The sequence below is a fragment of the Megachile rotundata genome, chromosome 13 (genome assembly GCF_050947335.1).
Source record: "Megachile rotundata isolate GNS110a chromosome 13, iyMegRotu1, whole genome shotgun sequence".
NCBI classification, from domain to species: Eukaryota; Metazoa; Arthropoda; class Insecta; order Hymenoptera; family Megachilidae; genus Megachile; species Megachile rotundata.
In genome coordinates, this window is record NC_134995.1 from 15833621 (window position 1) to 15850722 (window position 17102).

A 17102-nucleotide genomic window follows, 5' to 3' on the forward strand; every position below is an offset into this window, starting at 1 on the left:
GAGAACTTTACGTGATTTTTTTTCATTATCCCTGACAACGCTTTAAGATAGATCTCCATCTCTACAATGATAAAAGAACTATAGTCCCTGATTTTCATTTAAAATAATCTTTATTATTCTACAAAATAACATAATTTGAAATTAATATTTTCGCTTTGAGAATCTTATATTAATGTTTTACTTCTGATTTTGCATATAAAATTTTTGTAGCGTGGATATAATTTATTATATATAACTTGTTGTTGGAAAGCCTTGATTCTCTGAAACAGATTTTCTGTCAAATGTCTTTGGAGTCTCTGGATACACAGGTGGTGGCTCAAGCATAGATATCTGCAAGATATAAATGTTATTGTGTGATAATATTTTCATAATCTAAAGGAAATTTTCACCTTCAGATCAGATAGTAAGTAAAAGATAATGAAATTAATTTTTTATTTGCTGCACTGATTTCGAATTTAATTACTGAAAAAGAGATGAATGTACCCTGTTGAAAGGAGCTGTGTACAGAGGCGGAGCACTGCAAGCCTCGCTGTACGAAGGTGGTCTGTCTCTGGACTCTCGTAAGGTGCAATACTGCAACGAATTTTCGTTGGATTCTAAATTGCGTTCACTATCTTGCGAGTACCTTCTGGCTCCCCTATAAATGCTTATTAAAAATATTGGCAATACACGATACAGTAACGCTACATTACTTTCGGATTATCAATAATTTTTAAAATTATTACACCTACCTGGTACAATTTTTGCAATATATCAAAACCGCAAAAAATATACCAAATATGAATATTAGAAAAATAACGAGCTGCGTAGCTGTAAAGAAACTGAAGTCTTCAAATCTGTAAGAAAATATGAGTCAGTTACAAATTTCTAGAATATACAAGTATTTGCAAAGAAGTATGTAAGTATAATCTTACCATTCCAATTTATAATTGAGAAATATAGAGTAGCATGATGATGGATGAATCGCGGGAAAATAAAGATGTAAGTAAAAATTGAAACTGTTCGGTTAGTTCAAAAGGATATTTTAGTTTCCTTACCTTTACGTCTGGCGTCCTTACACGTATTATTACTATAGGTTTCGTGGGAATCGCATAAAGAATCGTTTAAGAGCTGTCCCGTTGTACTTAATTCTGTTCATTTATAGACATTGATCAATTACGAATAGATAGAATGTATTCAAAAACAATAATACGTACCGAAGTCATTTCCGAACTCATTCATTTCGATTATATGGAGTAATTTAAAAAAGTAATTATTAAATCTACCATAACACACTGATCATATTAATGTAACTAAATCATGTGACCAAAACTTGAAGATTTACAATTCATTTCATGTGTAACTTCAATCAAAAAATGTTACAAACAATATGTGACATTATTTGTATAACTTTTACCAATGTTTAACCTTTTGCAAACAGATAAACTTCTTGCTTTAAACTAAAACACCCAAGTACTTCACATATAAAGCCTATAATCTTATCAAGACGTAACTCTCTGATAACACATACAATTAATACTTTAGTTACTTTTCTGTGCAACATAAAATGTTCTTCAATACATTCTCATCTATATATTCTAAGCAATGTGAACAGGTAAAATAAGAGAAGAAAATGCAGAATCACTTAATAGTATATTTTGTAATATATATGAATAAATTATTAATAACCCAAAGTCATAACAATTCCTAAGATCATATAATTTACAATAAAATTGAGACTTATAAGAGTTTGCTTGAAATTCATGCTGTACAGTCAATTTGTTAACGTAATTAAAGCTTCGACAACATTGCCACCATGTTCTCTCAGAATTTGTTCGGCTTGTGTTCTACTTATTTCCATGTGTTTTTCCTGCAAGAACAAGCAGTTTAATTTTTTATAAAGTAGCAGCATATGATGAGCATGTCAGCCAGTTAGAAGGTAAGTACAATTAATAACAAGTATGTATATCTTACAATGAGATCAACATATTCCTTTTTAATAGGAATCTTTAGCAACTCCTTTTCTCTCGCTTTCTTTTCAGCAGCTTCTTTATTTCGTCGATCTCCAATTATACTTAGGGCCTGTAATGAATAAGTGATATATTATATACATACACAAATTGCGTACACTGCCTATAGGTTAAGTTTTGCAACAGCTTACTTTTGCGTTAATATATCATAAATATTAACATGTATGAAAAATAAAGGAATAAAACACCATCAGGAGTTTCAATAATGTAAATTTATACGATTATAAAAAGAGTTAAACAAACGTTGTTGACAAGCAAAAAACACGTGGGATATGAGGCAATAAGTAGTACCTACACAAGAAAATCCATCAGACGAAGATATTTCTTTTTCTTCTGCGTAATCTGTTACTTTTTCTAAATCTGCTGCACCGCTGTCATATTTCGCTGCTTTCTTTTGTGACTTTTCTTGCTGCACATCATCGGAATCACCATTTACATCGTTATCCGCCATTTTTTCTCCTTTACACTACATACTTCACGCTAAATAAGAAACAACAAGATTTATGCGATAACTTCAGGGCGAAATCTAATCTTGAAAAGCAATCCAATGTCAAAACAATTAACTCTTTCTTTAATTAATATTTGATAGTCTGTACATTGTTATTGTCTGTATTTTGTTCGCATCAATAAAAAAATTCTTTCACTGAAATAGTGTATTTGTATGCACATAAAAATTTGACAAAACAGGGAGTTAATTATCATTTCAAAATACGATTACACGAAACATAAAGACCGTCAAAGTACATGCAGCTGATATAAGTTTATAAATTTTGAAGAATTTCCATTTCAATTTAGATCGATCAAAAATATTTCGATTCAAAAAATCAAAGATTGAATAAAATCTTAGGTAAGCTATATTGCAAATTAAAATGTTATTAAAGAATCATAAGCTACTTGAAAAGCATATAAGCCGAGACAAAACATCTCTCCATAACCAATCGAAGATAATTCGAATGATAATAAGTTACATTATTAAATCAATGCACGCAATCTCAAGTTCAATAAGAAAAAAACAAAGCATGGCTAAAGATAACAATATGTCTAATCGCTTATCGCTAAGGACAGTGGAATTATTAGACGATGATTCTTGAACGTGGAAAATAAGAATATTCCACGCTTTATGTACATAGTAAAGAATACCCTCTTCGTGTAGAATTAATTTATTTGCATTGTCAGATTAATTTCTGATATAATTTTTATTGGGATACGACAAACAGTAAATACATATATATTTCTATAAATATTTTAAAAAAAAATGTATTATTTGGTTCCTTCTGTTATTCTATGAATTTTTCGATAAAATAAAATATTTGCATCAATACTATCTAGAGAGTGGTATTCTGGAATTACTTCTGGTATTAGGATTACACAAAAGTAGTGGAGGTATTCTATAAGAATGCGCGGGTAGATTACGCATGCGTAGGATACCATCTAACATGGGGCTGAAAATTTACTCCTGGTAGTAGGATCACAGAAAAGTAGAGGAGGTATCCGAGAAATGCGCGGGAAGGTATGTGCACGGGTGGGGGTGCCAGCCATCATGGGGTCAAAAATTTACTCCTGGTAGCAGGATCACAGAAAAGTAGAGGAGGTATCCAATAAATGCGCGGGAAGGCGTACGCATGCGCAGGGGGTGTGTCTATGCGAAGGGGTTTGCGCATGCGCGAAGGGTGTGCGCACTCGTGGGATACCATCCATCATGGGGCTGAAAATCTACTCCTGGTAGCAGGATCACAGAAAAGTAGAGGAGGTATCCAACTGAATGCGCGGGAACCCGTCTGCGCATGCGCGCAGGGGTATATACATGTAGTATAGGAAAAGCTACAACCAACTGCAAATAATACTTATTTCTCAGCTTTTGGGAATAATTTATGCACTTTTATGATTGTAAAATAAAGAGCAGTCCTTAAACTGCTTTCTCGAATGTATTTTACTTGAATTTTTGTTCTGAATAATTAATTATTACGATTTTTCCTAGTACCTATTTTTTCTTGCGCGATGCGTCAATTGAATAAAAATTAATAACTCCGTAATTACGTAACAAATCTGCACAAAATTTGATGGATATCACGCAGAAAGGTTGAAAGAATATTCTACGAACTTAAAAGTGCGTAAAATATTCCTTGAAATTGAGAAATTAATAGGTATCAAACTTCATAGCGCACGAGCGACGCGTAGAACGATCCGAGGAATGCTGATATCTCGAATAACTAATTATTCCGGCGAAAGATTGTAACAAAAGTGATACAAGAAAGTAGGTGGTGCTTATTATATCATTCTTCAATCATAAAAGTACATAAAATAATTACGAGTAATTAATAAACTATTAAAAATCATCGATATACGTGAGCACCGTTCCGACATTGCTGAATTTATTAATGTATAATTATTTAACTATAACTATAATGTCTGTAAATGCTAAATGGGAAAGTAGCTGGGACCTGTGGCTACATTCTTTCATCATAAAAGTGCATAAAAGATTCCTTCAAAAGGAGTAATTAATCATTTTTCAATAACACTTCGATTTATTTAGCGTACAGCCATATTCCCCTTGCGCATGCGCAGAGGGTTCCCGCGCAGGCTACCTCTTCGAACACCTCCTCGATTTCCTGCGCTCCTGATACCAGGAGCAGCTTCAGGGCACCTACCGCTAGATGGCGCTGATTTCTTTTTCTTAGCGCGGAAAATTCAAAAATGAAAAGTTTGAAATTGCACATCAAAATAATTTATTTACTTATGCAAGTATATATTTGCTCCATTTTTATACATTTTTATAGCTGAGTGTATAGCTGTAGTGTTTAAGATAATATTAAAAAATATTTGTAACTGCTTTTATTTCAGAGTAAAATGTTATATTTGAAAGAAGGGAGACAAGCATGATAATGATGGTGACAGACGGTTTACTGTAACATGTCCTCAGAACATAACCTAATTTGTATTTGGTTATTGTTTGTAAAAGGGTGTTTTATTTTATAATTTGTTGAAATAGAAGATTTTAATTAAGCGCAGTAATGGCAGAAACATCTTATTCCAAATCAGCAAGTGATTCACAATTTTTTCGCAGCGAACCAGTGAATTATACTGCCGGTATTTATATCTAATTTTTTTTATAAATTACTAGCGTTTGAAATTTATATTTTGAAATATTAATTGGACGTAATGTTCTGTAGAAATTAGGCAGATGATGCATGGATTTGGCGACAGCAGTGAACCATTAATTGAATCTGCAAAGATCATTGAAGAAGTTGTTCTGCAACAAATGAGAACAGTTATAAGAAAGGCTTGTGAAGTGTCTGAAAGACGAGGGAATTCGAAAAAAGGCATCTGTATTTCCACAGAAGACCTGATCTTTTTATTACGTAAAGACAAAATGAAATTACAGCGTCTCATAAAATATTTAGGCAAGTTTGCTACAATATTTATTGTTACGGTTTACATTTTTACATTTGATTTTAATTTGGTTATATATTGCAGAATTGAAGGAATTTAAATCTTCAGTGCATAAAGCAATAGAGAGTGATTTGCCTGAGAATTTTATACAAAATGATAATTTAGAAGGACATAAAAGTAAAGGACCACTTTATAGTTTTCTGGGTCAAATTGATAACACTGGTGAACTTTTGGAAAATGCATCCACAATTGATGAAATTAAGCAACAAAGATGTATTCGTGCTGAAATTGTAACACGTTCAATGGATGAAGCTAGATATTTAAAATTTAGTAAAGCACGCAATGCATCATTTGCAAATAAAAATAGACACAAGTTCAGTGATTGGTTATCAACTGATAGTGAGTGTATTTGAATCATAATACATTATGTTATATACAGCAGTTTTAAATATTAAATACATTTTTATTTAGGTGATATAACAATATCCAAACAAGGATACACAATTTTGGGATATTTAGCATATGAGACAGTAGCACAGATTGTAGATTTGGCATTATTAGTAAGACAAGATCAAAATAAAATATATGGAGATTCTATAGATCGGCTTAGACTCAGTTATGTTAATCCATATACTTATAAACCATATTACCATGGCAAGGTTTGTACAACTTTCACATGATCAAAATACAGAATATTGAAAAGGAATTATAATTTATTGTAATTAATCAGGTTGCGGTAACGAAACCAATAACTCCCGCCGAAATAATTGAAGCTCTCAGAAGGTTTTGGTCTCCACAATTAGATATGACAGGCCCATTTAATCGTTGGTCAATGAGGAAACCACACTTGAAACTCTTATCTTGTTAAAGTAGACAGATTCCAAAAGGGTAAGAATTGTAATAATACAAGCAATGTCTTCTGATGTATTTTAAAACTTAAGATTTAGTCATTTCGTCAGTATTTCACCATAAAAGTATTTTGTTGAGTTTTAGTATGCTAAGTTAATAATATAAACATGCGTTTTTAAAATTGACCAATATTTATTGACATGTTCTGGTACCCTTACAGATTTACCTTAAACTTCTAAAATTAAATTTACACATGACAATCACTACACAAGTTAATATTTCACACTTTTTACAAAATCTTTGAGTCATGTGTTCTATTAATAATGTGACATTTATAGATATTATATTAGTACGATTTTTTTTATAATTACAGTAGTTTCTGTACATTTTACAACTGATAGTCCCTGATTTTGTTCTAAAAGTAGATTTATGATACATTCGACTTTGCACTAACGCTTGATACGTTTGCATTCATTGTACTTTTTTTTATAAAATATTTGGATCTTTTCTTCAATCTTACTTTAAATAAAATGTTCTTAGGTTTCATTCCAGTGTGTAATAAGACTATGGAATTTCATCTTAACATTCAATACGCTAAGTATTAATATCTACAAATTTGAGCTAATCGTACGATCTTTACGGTACTTTATGAATTCACACAGATACTAATTTTACTTTTGTATCATGGTGATAGCAGCGTTGATACTCGTACTTTCCCTTCGGCACCACCAGTTATACAAGTTCCAGATTGATTAGCGGTTGACCAATCGCAACATAATGTACCCTTATGACCACCTAATTCTAAGACCTTCGCTTGTGTACCTGGTGGCATCTAAACAGAATTAACATTTGGAATTATTTTAGTAATAAACTTAAGAAATGTTTAACATATTAATACATAACACATTCGTGAAGCATACTTACTTTATATATATTTCCCCCAGTTTGTGTACATAGTAACATATAGTTACCACTTTGGTCGAAAGTAAATAATTTTCCATGAACAGTATTCTTTTCCACTTTAATTTTCGTCTCCCATAAAATCTTCCCTGAGTGATTCAAACTTCGCTGACATAATTTTCCATCCTCGCTTTGTGTGCAAATATTAGTATAATCATTAATTAATTCTATATCTATAACTGGACTTGCATGACAACTTATGTTGTCAATAATTTCATTTCGCCTTAGATCATGTATCAAGATATTTCCATTAGACAGTCCCGTAATAAGAAGTTGTCCGTTATGATTAAACGCAGAACATAACGCGGTTACATTCTGTTCCATTGGTAAAGTTCTTTCTAATTTCCTTGTTTTTATGTCGTACAAGAGCAACTTTCCTTCGTTTGAATTTGATACAGAACACACAAACGTAGATTCAGTCGGATTACATAAAAGTGTAATGATTCGAGAACTTTCATGTTGTATATCCCATAAAGTTTTACAGTCACGAGTGTCGTGCAGTTGAATCAGACCATTATTATCACCGTGTAAAAAATAACGCTCATTTTTTGATATCCAGTCTAGTGCAGTTATAGCTTTATTGGAATTGGCTGGGGCAGAAATAAATGTAGTAACAGTCCTGTTCCAAGAAAAAAAAAATTAAATTCATATAAGGCTTAAAAGTAATATTATGAGTCTTTGAAATAATTACTTTGGTGACGGTATCGGAGTCCATACTTTAATAATGCCATCTGCATCACCTGTAGCGACATACGAACCGCTCGCATTACTTTTGCATTGAATTATTGATGTTTTGTGCTCTGTATATTCTTCCTGAAAGTTATTTTTTATTATTACACAACATCTGTAAAATGCTCAATATATTAAACTGATTTATGGTCTCACCTGGCTAAGAAGAATATACGTGGAATCAATTTTATCCTTAGCTTTGCGTTCGGCCACTGCGTCAATGGACGAATCCCTTTTTCTAGAACTAGTTAATCTAGAATCACAGCTAATGCTTCTTTTATTAACTGACTCAGATTTACTTATAGAGTTTATTTTCCCTTTCGTATTCGTTCTCTTCGTCGACGTTGATTCAGCTTCCACAACTTTCTTCCCGCTTGTTGTAGGCTTTCTATTTAAAATTGGACTGGAACCACCGCCTATGTTTCTTATGAGATTCCTTAAGGTTTTAGGATTTTCTAACAATGGAGATTCTCTAATATAAACAGGAGAAATATGTTAATATAATGTATAAGAACATTGCTAGTATGCAATAAATGTTACAAATATTTACTGTGCTATTATATAAAAGTCATCCATAAGCGGTGGATGTTGGGGAGCTGGTCCTGGGTTTACATCCATTACATTGTCTATTTTAACAGAATCATTTAAACGTTGCCTTAATACATCATTCTCTTCTTGAAGTCGTTTTAATCTATTTGTATCTTCATCTATTGTAAGTAATGTTGGTAGAGGCATACACTGTAAATAAAGATTATCAAATGAATTAAAGTTTATGTTACATGGATAATAATTTGATCAGATATATACAAGTAAGATTCTTAATGAAATATCAAAATAATAAAACTTGCAATATGAGAGGCACGACGCAAAATACCTTTCACCTACTTGAAAAATAGTAGCAAGAAAATTGTGCAGAGACACTAACATAGTGTCCTGCCACTGTCTACTAAAATGTACAGAGTATGCTGGATTGTCTTCAGGATTTTTAACAAATGGCAATGCTATAAAAATAAAATAGAGCATATATTTTCCTTTTGTTTTATGAAAAATCTTACAAACAAATGAGACAGTAGTGTCCTACCAAACCATTCTTTCCATTCCGAATGCCCTTGTAGCTCTGGTGTCATTCTTGTAAAAAATTCTTGAATTCTATCTTGTTTATTATTCACTGCTGCATTTACCAGGTACATTTTTAGAACAGCATTTTCCAACTTCCTCACAGCAGGCGTAAAATGACTTTCCAAACGAGAAAACATTCTTGTGTCTAAATGCCCCCATAATTCTCTTAGAGATGCCAGGTCATAATTGTATATATACTGCATCAACTGGTCAACAATTTTATCAACCTGATAGTGAATAATATAAAACAGATATGAATATATTAAATTATTAATACATAATGTGGAACTAAAACTAATAACAAATATACTTAAAATTAAAAAATATGAACACTGTAGATATTTGAAAATAACCCCAAAGTAATATTCAGTAATTTTCTGTGATTTTTTTTTAAATACATAGTATCTGTACATATTGTTTTGATACATTTATCTTATTCCTTATCATAATTGCTATCATCCTTACCCTGAAGCCTTTCTCTTTCTCTGCCTTTAAATCATTATCAAAAGCTTTCAAGGTTTGACTAAAACCTCTGAAAAGCAAATATTCTTTCACCAATTCGTCCACATACTGAATGTGAGACATTTTCTCTTGATTTTCTTTAAAATATCAACTTTCTCCTTTAACTGACAGCCGTATGTTGTCATCCTTTGGCCATTTTGATATTAGCTGAATATGCAGCGAATTTTCGTTTATCATCTGACATTCAATGTTGCCAACATTATACACCTTCCACAAAAGTTGCAAATAGAAGGATCTATTTATGTCAAATGAGCAAATATTTCAATTATGTTTTATACACAAAAAGTATTACCTAAAAAATTTTTACATTGACAATCAATAATGTTTCATGATTAATTTGTATGTTCATAAAATGGTGAAAGCAGTACTGACACGGAGTGATTTCAGGAACCGCGGTTTATGAAAAATTCATTATAAACTGTATAGAATTCCAAGCATAAATAGATAATACTTTAAAAAGTTGATAAATTATCAATTTAAAGATATTCTTGAAAGTAATATTTATTCAAACATACTAGAGAAATATTTCTTTACGTACAATTTGTTACGTTTATGTGTAAGGGACAAATGGTTGAAACATAAATAAAAAGATCCTAAGATCTTAAACATTTATTCGTAAATAAAGTTTATAATGACGTCATTATTATTAATTATGATTGTAGTAACAGTAATTGTTACGTGAAGTTGTAATGTGTAATAAAATTGCAAAGATAATGTATAGAATACTAAGCGATTTGCTATACTTTTTTCCTTTTTTTTATTTCTTTTCAACGTAAGAAAGAAGAAGTATATTTTTGCCGCTTAAATAGCAACGATTATACGCCATACGTATCCTTTGCTCTGTTTCTATAATTGTAATTTAACCGCATTACAGGAATCCTTATCGTATCTGATAAAATATAAGAGTAGCTAACACAGTTCATTCTTAAAAAGGCACAAGTTTCTTTCCTTTTCGTGTGACGAAAATTCATTTTAATCCTCCGGTTCAATTAATATTCTTTTGATACATAATTACGAATATCCAACATTTACGTTTGGGTAGTAACTGTTTTATCGATTGAGCTACCAAATTTATTGGGACAAATTCCTTCTAAAATAAATATTATTTATTTCATAAGATGATCCAATAAATTTCAGGAATTAAAAACAAACTTTTTTAGAAGTAATGCGCCAATAATAATAACTATAGGAACGTTTATTAATTCTGCATATTTTGATTCTGTAACCAGAGGATTGTTTAAATAATAAGAACACGCATTTTTACAATTAGAAACATTTTGAACAGAGCTTACGGACCGGAAGCTTAAAAGCTATTCAGTCGCGTCTGCCGGAAGTTTCACAATGCATATTAAAAACGAAAGAAAAAAGGAAAAGAAGAAAATAGCGACACGATAAACTACAAAGTATACAAAGTATGAAGTTCAATGTGTTTATTGTCGATAGACACTATACTACGAAAAATAAATCGCAAGATTTTTATCTGGCCCAATAGTTTGGCGAGAGCAGATGCAATATCGTGATACTTTCTTTCTTATTTTCGAGATAAAAAATAAATAAGTGTCCTTCAATTCACCCTCATAATCGTTCATTCGTTGAAGATTACATTTTAACAGCCCTTAATGTCAGTGTCAGATTATCCGTATGCAGTGCGGTCTGATCAGATATTTCTTAAAAAAATTAATAATTTTTTATGGTTCAAATTTTATAGAGAATTATTAATTGATGAATCAACAATATTTTCATTAAGAATGTACTATGGATTAAATTTGATTTGATTTTGCAATTCCGAAACTTTAAAATTTGGAGACTTTTAGGAGTAACGATAGAGTAATAAATAAAAGAAAGCTCTCTAATCCAACCGCATGCATGAATAACCAGTGTTCAAACATAGCGAACGGTCTTTCATCGTTTAACAATAAATCGACCTCAAAATCGCGTTGCGATCAATACAGTTTCACTGACAATATTTAATTTCCATTTTCAGAAGGTGCTCCAAAGGTGGTTTCATACCAGACACGAGGGAATTCACCGCCAGGTGCGATATCTGTGGCGACTACGGTGCAGCCAGCAGTGAGCTACGAAAGAGGACCATAAAAATTCACAGCAGTTGATTCCCGCGTGTCCCATGAGGAGCTTCAAACTCGATCAACCGTTTGCACGCCATTTGGATAGCCCAATTGATCAATATTCGATCGAACGAAGTAGACGATTGCGAAAAATTCGTCTAAATCCAAACGTGAATCTCGTAGCGCATGTACGCGTGTGCGATTTTGTTTTACGATTAATCTGACGCGATCTCGATTCATCGTTGGACGCGATCGTCTCGTTAAGCTAGTGGACGAATGCGTTTTAAGATGGAAATGCGCGTACGGTCCGTGGTTCAACCACGATCAGAAATCATTTACAAGTCGACGTCTTCTTGCTTAGCCTTGGGAGCAATTTTCTCGTCGCTGTTGGAATCTTTCACACTGGTATGAATGTCGGCGACTTCAACCGGCGGTGGGACAGCTGGATTTACCGATCGATCCTCTTCGGCAATTGCGAAACCGATCGTAGCGCCGATCTTCTGACTCGCCTGCCTGAATGAGTCTGATAGCATCACCTGATATGCAAACAAAATTCGTTTCATTTCATTTTCATACACATACGAAAGATTTTACAGAATGAATTTAATATTAAATATCTGGAGAAAATAATTTGTGATACCTGGACTACATTGATGCACATAGACGTGAGGGCCAGGCCGAACACCAGGTATATTATCGAACACATCATGTATATGGGATGCTAAATCAATCAATTAATCTGTTAATTTCTGCTTATCATTCTGACATCGAGACGATTTTTAATGTCAGTAAGAAAACACGTGCAACTGTGCTGAAGTGAGACTTATGCGAAAAGCACGTATGAAATAGTGTATACACGGTGATTTTGTTTGGTTTTTTGTTGATGAACTTTTTGGATTTCAAAGCTTACCATCTGAGCGCCACCGTGAAAAAAAGAAGCAAGAAAACAAGTTAATTATATGTCAAAAATGCTACCGTCGATTTTTGAGAGGAGACATTCCATTTTGGCACAAAGCAAACGCTAATCGCAAAGGAAAATCGAATGATATAATTTTAATTGATCTTTGATGCTAACGTCATCCAATTATATCGCGAGAGTTACCATAATATAGCATTTTATACTTAATGAGCCTACATTTTCTTGATAATATAAACATTAAAATAATTGTTAAACGTGCTACATTACAGTATCTAGAAGTTACTCTAGCAACGAATCAGTTATGCTTTGTTAACCCATTCGCATCGGTATTCCTACACGCTAGTACATGCTTCCAAATGTCTAAACGATGCAAATGAGTTAAGAACGTAGCGATGAACTGGAGGACGGTGCACGAAGCGGGCAGGGTTGCTGAGGATCGTCACCTTTGGCACGTAATCGCCGAAACCGATAGTGCTCATTGAGATGAAGACGAAATAGAAGCTCTCGAAGAAACCCCAGCCTTCCGACAAGCAAAACAACGTGGCGCCTATGAATATGTAACCGAGAAGAATGAAGATGGCCACTGAGATCGGTAGATTGAATTCGTCGTCGATCGCGAAAGCGGACATCGCTGGAGTTCCTGGTGTGTCAGGAACATTTCCATCCAAATTGAGAACAGTCTGAGATTGCTGAGCCTGTTTCTGTATCTCCTCGATATCTTGAGGATTTATTTGCGACGGCCTTTTGAACGTTGCTAGGTCGTACACGAGCTGGACGCCTTTCATTACTTCCTGTGGACGACAATAATTATTAGTAGAGATAAGACGATACGATTTAAGTTTGTAGATAAAAAATGGAGGATTTACTTGTACAGGTACTGTTCGACGAACTTTCTTGCAACTTCCGGTGTAATATAGTCTTCTAACGAACGCCCAAAGGAACTTGATACCACGCGTGAATAGTTTACCAAAGTCGGCCAATATTATCAGAAACATCGGGATTCCGAAGATGGCGTAAACTATCGTGATGGCCCTTCCGGTGTTGGTACTGGGCGAAATATGGCCGTACCCTAAAATAACGCAAAACATTCTCCTTCAAATATTTACATTCGCAATTGTAGAGACAGGAAGGTGTATGATAAATAAAGTGTTATAGCAAAGGATAGATGCTCTCCATCACCATTTTCCCTAGAGTCGCCTACCATGCCTGCTACTGTACACCTGTACATTTCTACGGTACAGAAATAACCGTGGATCTAACTTTAACCGTCGTAGTACTATTTGGCGTTTGTTTGCTCGTAAAACATTCGCATTCTTGTTTCGATAACAGAACTGTCACGTTCCATTCTGTCGAATCGTTACCCTAATTCGAAAATTGAATTCATTCTCCTAACGATTATAAATTCTCGACGAACCCTGTATCGCGAGAGATTATGCAAATCGAGGATCCCCGTGGAGAATCGAGTTCCTCGCAATTAACGCGGAACAACAATTGAAGTAAAAGCTTTTGAAATGTCGTCATCCCCGAAAATTGTTGTCATGCGCAGCCAATTTTGACACCGGTGCTACACAATCGACAGCATCATCGCACAGCCACATCCTGCGGTTAGAAAATCAATACAGAACTCGTAAACCGTTTTACGACAACCTGGTACCGTTTCACCGCATCGATTTTCCTTTTTCCTTTTCTGGAAACATCCTCACCGATAGTGGTGATCACGGTCAAACAATACACGACAGCGTTCAGGAAGCTCCAGCTCCTTTGACCACTGTAGCTGTGCATTCCGGCTTCGTGGGCGGTGTGCAATTGTTCCTCGAATTCCATCAACTTTCGTCGCGCCATACTTTTCCAATCGTCTTCCCTCATATTGTGACTGTAATTCCACAAGCTGTCTAGGAAGTCTCGCTTCACCCTCTTCACGCCGCACTTGTAGAAAGTCTCGAAAGCTCCCTCGGTGAATCTGAAGACGAACGCGCCAAGGCCGCAGTAAATAATCACCAACATCAGCTCCGACATGCAACGATTATGGAGTCCTTTAACTATTTGAACTTCCTTCGGATTTTGTGCTACGAATGCCTTGAATTCGGATACCACGTCCTTCAGAGCCCTCAGGAAGTCCATGAAAGTCACCTTTTCTGATCCCAATAGCAACTCCGTATACTTGGTCTCCTTCGGAGTTTCAGCTTTTACCTCTGGCTCCTTGTCTTCTTTCTTCTTGCGGAAGAAAGGCAACCAGGAGAACCAGGATTTCTTTTCTGGTCCCTTCGGCTTCTCCTCGGATTTTGTCTCCTCCTCTTCCTCGCTTTTACTGGGAACGCTGAACCTTCTTCGTCTCAGTACCGTTTCCTGAGCATCCTCGAAAACGTCCAGAACATCAGCGTCCAAGATACTTTGTTCTCTCTTCAAGTACTCCCTCTGAGCCTTGGCGAAGTCCTGTATGAGGCTGTCGTTACTCAACGGTATTATCTGCTTCTTGATGTCCGAAGCGGATCTCCTCATGACGGGTTCTTCGAGGTTCTGTTTAGGGAACGACTCGCTTTTCTTCATCTTCGGTGCCTCGTCGGTGTCGTCGGTTTGACTGTGTCGTATGGAACGTCTTCTCTCTCGCGACTGATCCTCTAACTCCTCGGGCTTCTTGATCGACCTCTTTTCCCTCGGAGGTCTTTCGACGGTGTCTTTTTTTGCTGTGTCAGGGTCAGCCGCGACTCTCTTCGCGGTCTTCTTTGTTCTGGTTTTGCTGCCCTCCGGTGATTTCGTTCTCCGCGGCTTCTCGTCCAAGTCGCTGGAGTCACTCGACTGACCTTGTCTTTCCGCTCGTTCCCTGGACTTCTTCTTCAGGCGTCTCTCCACTTTCCTGGGCTCTGCCGAAGGTTCGGTGTCGGCGTCCACCTCCTTGGATTTGGGTATAGCATCCTGATACGTGATCACTTCTATCACCCTCGTCGGCGTTTCCTTCTTTACCGACCGCGTGGTCTCCTGTTCGGCGTCATTCTCACGTGCTCGAAGCTCTTTCAAGGGAGAAGCCTTCTCTTCCGATTTCCTGCTGGCCTCCGATTTCAAACTTTTCTCTTCCGATTCTCGTTGTTGCTCCTCTTGTTTCATCTTCTTTTCCTTCTCCTGTTGCTCCATCTGTTCGGCCTCATCAGCCATTTTCTCCATTCTCGCGCGTCTCGCCTCCTCCTCGTCCTCGGACGTCTCTACCAGCTGTTGGTTCCTGGACGAAGGGTCCGGCGTCTTCTCCCGCCTTCTGGCCGCCGCTTTCCGGCGCCTGTGCACCGCGTAGCTGTCCTCCATGATGGAGGAACTGGATCAGCAACCGTGGATCAACCAAGACTAACCGATGGCGAACGACGGACGTTGGAGAACGCCAGATTGCGACTTTCCTGGCCCCGGTGCAGACAGACACCGGGACAGAAATAAAACAGAGGTTGCTCCCACCACCGCGACGCTTACAAACGGAAACCATCTGGTTTTGCCGCAGCGAATATCGAGCGAAGGCGCCACACGAATCGCGCGCAACCGACCAACTACCGACGCCCGGCGCCGCGATGACGGCCCTGCAACTACCGCAGCCCGTTCTACGGCCAGGCATTACGCGGATGTACCTGCAATCGGTCTTCGCTCTTCTTCTTCCCCTCTTTATGCCATGCGTGCTCTCTTCGCATTGGGAACACATTTTTTTTAATGCAGCTGAACTTTGGGAATTTATGCAGTTTACGTGTTTGCCGTTGTTGAGGAATAATGCATCAGACCTGAATATTTTTTGAGAGTTAGATAAACAGTCATGTTTGTATTTTTTGCTGTGTAATTTATTAAACATGCGTTGACCAACGTTACTGTTATTACTGTCCATGATGTTTTCTTGCAAAATTTATGATACTTGCTGCGATTAAAGCCTACGTTTTCGCACTTTCGTGATAGGGAATTTTTAGCAACTTTATGGAGAGTCCCAAAGGAAATTAAAATATCATGAGAAAAATTAATTTTATCTCCGCGGAAGCCCCTGTAAACGAGCAACCGCTCCACATTTAATACCGAGCAGCTCAACGTGTATTTCTAAGAGGGATCTTTTTATGCCCTCAGTATACTGATAAAAATCAGAATTTTCGTTTCAATACACATTGCATTTGACGAGGTTTTTATACCTCCTCGATCGTGACGTCGTCGAAAATTGTTCGTAAATTTGAATTTTCATCGACGTTCATACTTTTGTTTGTCGGCTGATTGTTCGGAATCAGCTGAGGCGCAAACGCTGACAATCGAAACATTCCAGCTTTCAGTCGCATCCAGTAGAAAAACAAAAGGAAATTGCGAACTCGACGAATTGAAACTCGCCGAGTTGGAAATGTTGCCCCCGTATTTCCATTTTGCAGCTTCCTGTGCACCGACGAGAAAATATCTTAACAATCCGTGGGAGTCATGACGATTTAGTAAATACTTCGCCAGCGATTTGCATTTTTCTTTAATCCTTCAGGGAACGGAGGAACTTTATCGATAAAGTTTTCGGATTATACGGCACCTAAATAAACCAATGGAAAA

At 35.9% G+C, this 17102-nt stretch overlaps 5 protein-coding genes across 9 annotated transcripts; 1 reads left to right on the forward strand and 4 right to left on the reverse strand.

Moving 5' to 3' along the window:
* Positions 1–91: 91 nt before the first annotated feature.
* LOC143265697 (uncharacterized) lies at positions 92–1221 on the reverse strand. The gene is made up of 5 exons (XM_076539269.1): positions 1197–1221; positions 1038–1130; positions 732–855; positions 484–637; positions 92–330 (listed from the first exon to the last, which is right to left on the reverse strand). The coding sequence occupies exons 1-5, from the start codon at positions 1219–1221 to the stop codon at positions 226–228; spliced, it is 501 nt and encodes a 166-aa protein (XP_076395384.1). The 3' UTR covers positions 92–225.
* A 392-nt stretch (positions 1222–1613) lies between these two features.
* On the reverse strand, positions 1614–2492 carry LOC100883084 (huntingtin-interacting protein K). The gene is made up of 3 exons (XM_003708497.3): positions 2305–2492; positions 1954–2061; positions 1614–1849 (listed from the first exon to the last, which is right to left on the reverse strand). Exons 1-3 carry the CDS (start codon positions 2458–2460, stop codon positions 1754–1756), a joined length of 360 nt encoding a protein of 119 aa, XP_003708545.1. The 5' UTR covers positions 2461–2492; the 3' UTR covers positions 1614–1753.
* Positions 2493–4866: 2374 nt separating this feature from the next.
* Positions 4867–13727, forward strand: Spt3 (Transcription initiation protein Spt3). 3 transcript variants are annotated; one of them, XM_012297989.2, is made up of 6 exons: positions 4867–5096; positions 5180–5410; positions 5484–5798; positions 5871–6058; positions 6130–6287; positions 6789–13727. In XM_012297989.2, the coding sequence occupies exons 1-5, from the start codon at positions 5021–5023 to the stop codon at positions 6265–6267; spliced, it is 948 nt and encodes a 315-aa protein (XP_012153379.2). In that variant the 5' UTR covers positions 4867–5020; the 3' UTR covers positions 6268–6287; positions 6789–13727. The 3 variants fall into 3 exon arrangements, with proteins under 3 accessions (XP_012153379.2, XP_003708616.2, XP_076395179.1); XM_003708568.3 differs by having other exon boundaries at positions 11563–13727; XM_076539064.1 differs by having other exon boundaries at positions 6130–13727.
* On the reverse strand, positions 6421–9653 carry LOC100882901 (WD repeat-containing protein 91). Its single transcript, XM_003708495.3, has 8 exons — positions 9522–9653; positions 9019–9283; positions 8823–8938; positions 8488–8675; positions 8094–8409; positions 7900–8021; positions 7173–7827; positions 6421–7080 (listed from the first exon to the last, which is right to left on the reverse strand). Exons 1-8 carry the CDS (start codon positions 9639–9641, stop codon positions 6931–6933), a joined length of 1932 nt encoding a protein of 643 aa, XP_003708543.1. The 5' UTR covers positions 9642–9653; the 3' UTR covers positions 6421–6930.
* LOC100881627 (uncharacterized) lies at positions 10173–16543 on the reverse strand. Of its 3 annotated transcripts, XM_012297991.2 has the most exons (5): positions 14267–16325; positions 13430–13632; positions 13007–13354; positions 12285–12365; positions 10756–12180 (listed from the first exon to the last, which is right to left on the reverse strand). In XM_012297991.2, the coding sequence occupies exons 1-5, from the start codon at positions 15855–15857 to the stop codon at positions 11980–11982; spliced, it is 2424 nt and encodes an 807-aa protein (XP_012153381.2). In that variant the 5' UTR covers positions 15858–16325; the 3' UTR covers positions 10756–11979. The 3 variants fall into 3 exon arrangements, with proteins under 3 accessions (XP_012153380.2, XP_012153381.2, XP_012153382.2); XM_012297990.2 differs by having other exon boundaries at positions 10173–12180; positions 13007–13632; positions 14267–16352; XM_012297992.2 differs by lacking the exons at positions 10756–12180; positions 12285–12365 and adding an exon at positions 12420–12557 and having other exon boundaries at positions 13007–13632; positions 14267–16543.
* Positions 16544–17102: the final 559 nt, after the last annotated feature.

Bases quoted from the DNA above. Each gene is read 5' to 3' on its own strand.
- LOC143265697 (XM_076539269.1), bottom strand. From the start codon at position 1,221: ATGAATGAGTTCGGAAATGACTTCG. The intron at 1,131-1,196 runs GTACGTATTATT...ATAAATGAACAG, and splicing joins TGAGTTCGGAAATGACTTCG to AATTAAGTACAACGGGACAG. The intron at 638-731 runs GTAGGTGTAATA...AAGCATTTATAG, and splicing joins TATTGCAAAAATTGTACCAG to GGGAGCCAGAAGGTACTCGC.
- LOC100883084 (XM_003708497.3), bottom strand. From the start codon at position 2,460: ATGGCGGATAACGATGTAAATGGTGATTCCGATGATGTGCAGCAAGAA. The intron at 2,062-2,304 runs GTAGGTACTACT...TATTCATTACAG, and splicing joins CGTCTGATGGATTTTCTTGT to GCCCTAAGTATAATTGGAGA. The intron at 1,850-1,953 runs GTAAGATATACA...TTGTTCTTGCAG, and splicing joins AGGAATATGTTGATCTCATT to GAAAAACACATGGAAATAAG.
- Spt3 (XM_076539064.1), top strand. From the start codon at position 5,021: ATGGCAGAAACATCTTATTCCAAATCAGCAAGTGATTCACAATTTTTT. The intron at 5,097-5,179 runs GTATTTATATCT...AATGTTCTGTAG, and splicing joins ACCAGTGAATTATACTGCCG to AAATTAGGCAGATGATGCAT. The intron at 6,059-6,129 runs GTTTGTACAACT...GTAATTAATCAG, and splicing joins AACCATATTACCATGGCAAG to GTTGCGGTAACGAAACCAAT.
- LOC100882901 (XM_003708495.3), bottom strand. From the start codon at position 9,641: ATGTCTCACATTCAGTATGTGGACGAATTGGTGAAAGAATATTTGCTT. The intron at 8,676-8,822 runs GTAGGTGAAAGG...CTTTATTTACAG, and splicing joins TTCTTGCTACTATTTTTCAA to TGTATGCCTCTACCAACATT. The intron at 8,022-8,093 runs GTGAGACCATAA...AATAACTTTCAG, and splicing joins CGTATATTCTTCTTAGCCAG to GAAGAATATACAGAGCACAA.
- LOC100881627 (XM_012297990.2), bottom strand. From the start codon at position 15,857: ATGGAGGACAGCTACGCGGTGCACAGGCGCCGGAAAGCGGCGGCCAGA. The intron at 13,633-14,266 runs GTGAGGATGTTT...GCGTTATTTTAG, and splicing joins GACCGTGATCACCACTATCG to GGTACGGCCATATTTCGCCC. The intron at 12,181-12,284 runs GTATCACAAATT...TTTGCATATCAG, and splicing joins TGTGCATCAATGTAGTCCAG to GTGATGCTATCAGACTCATT.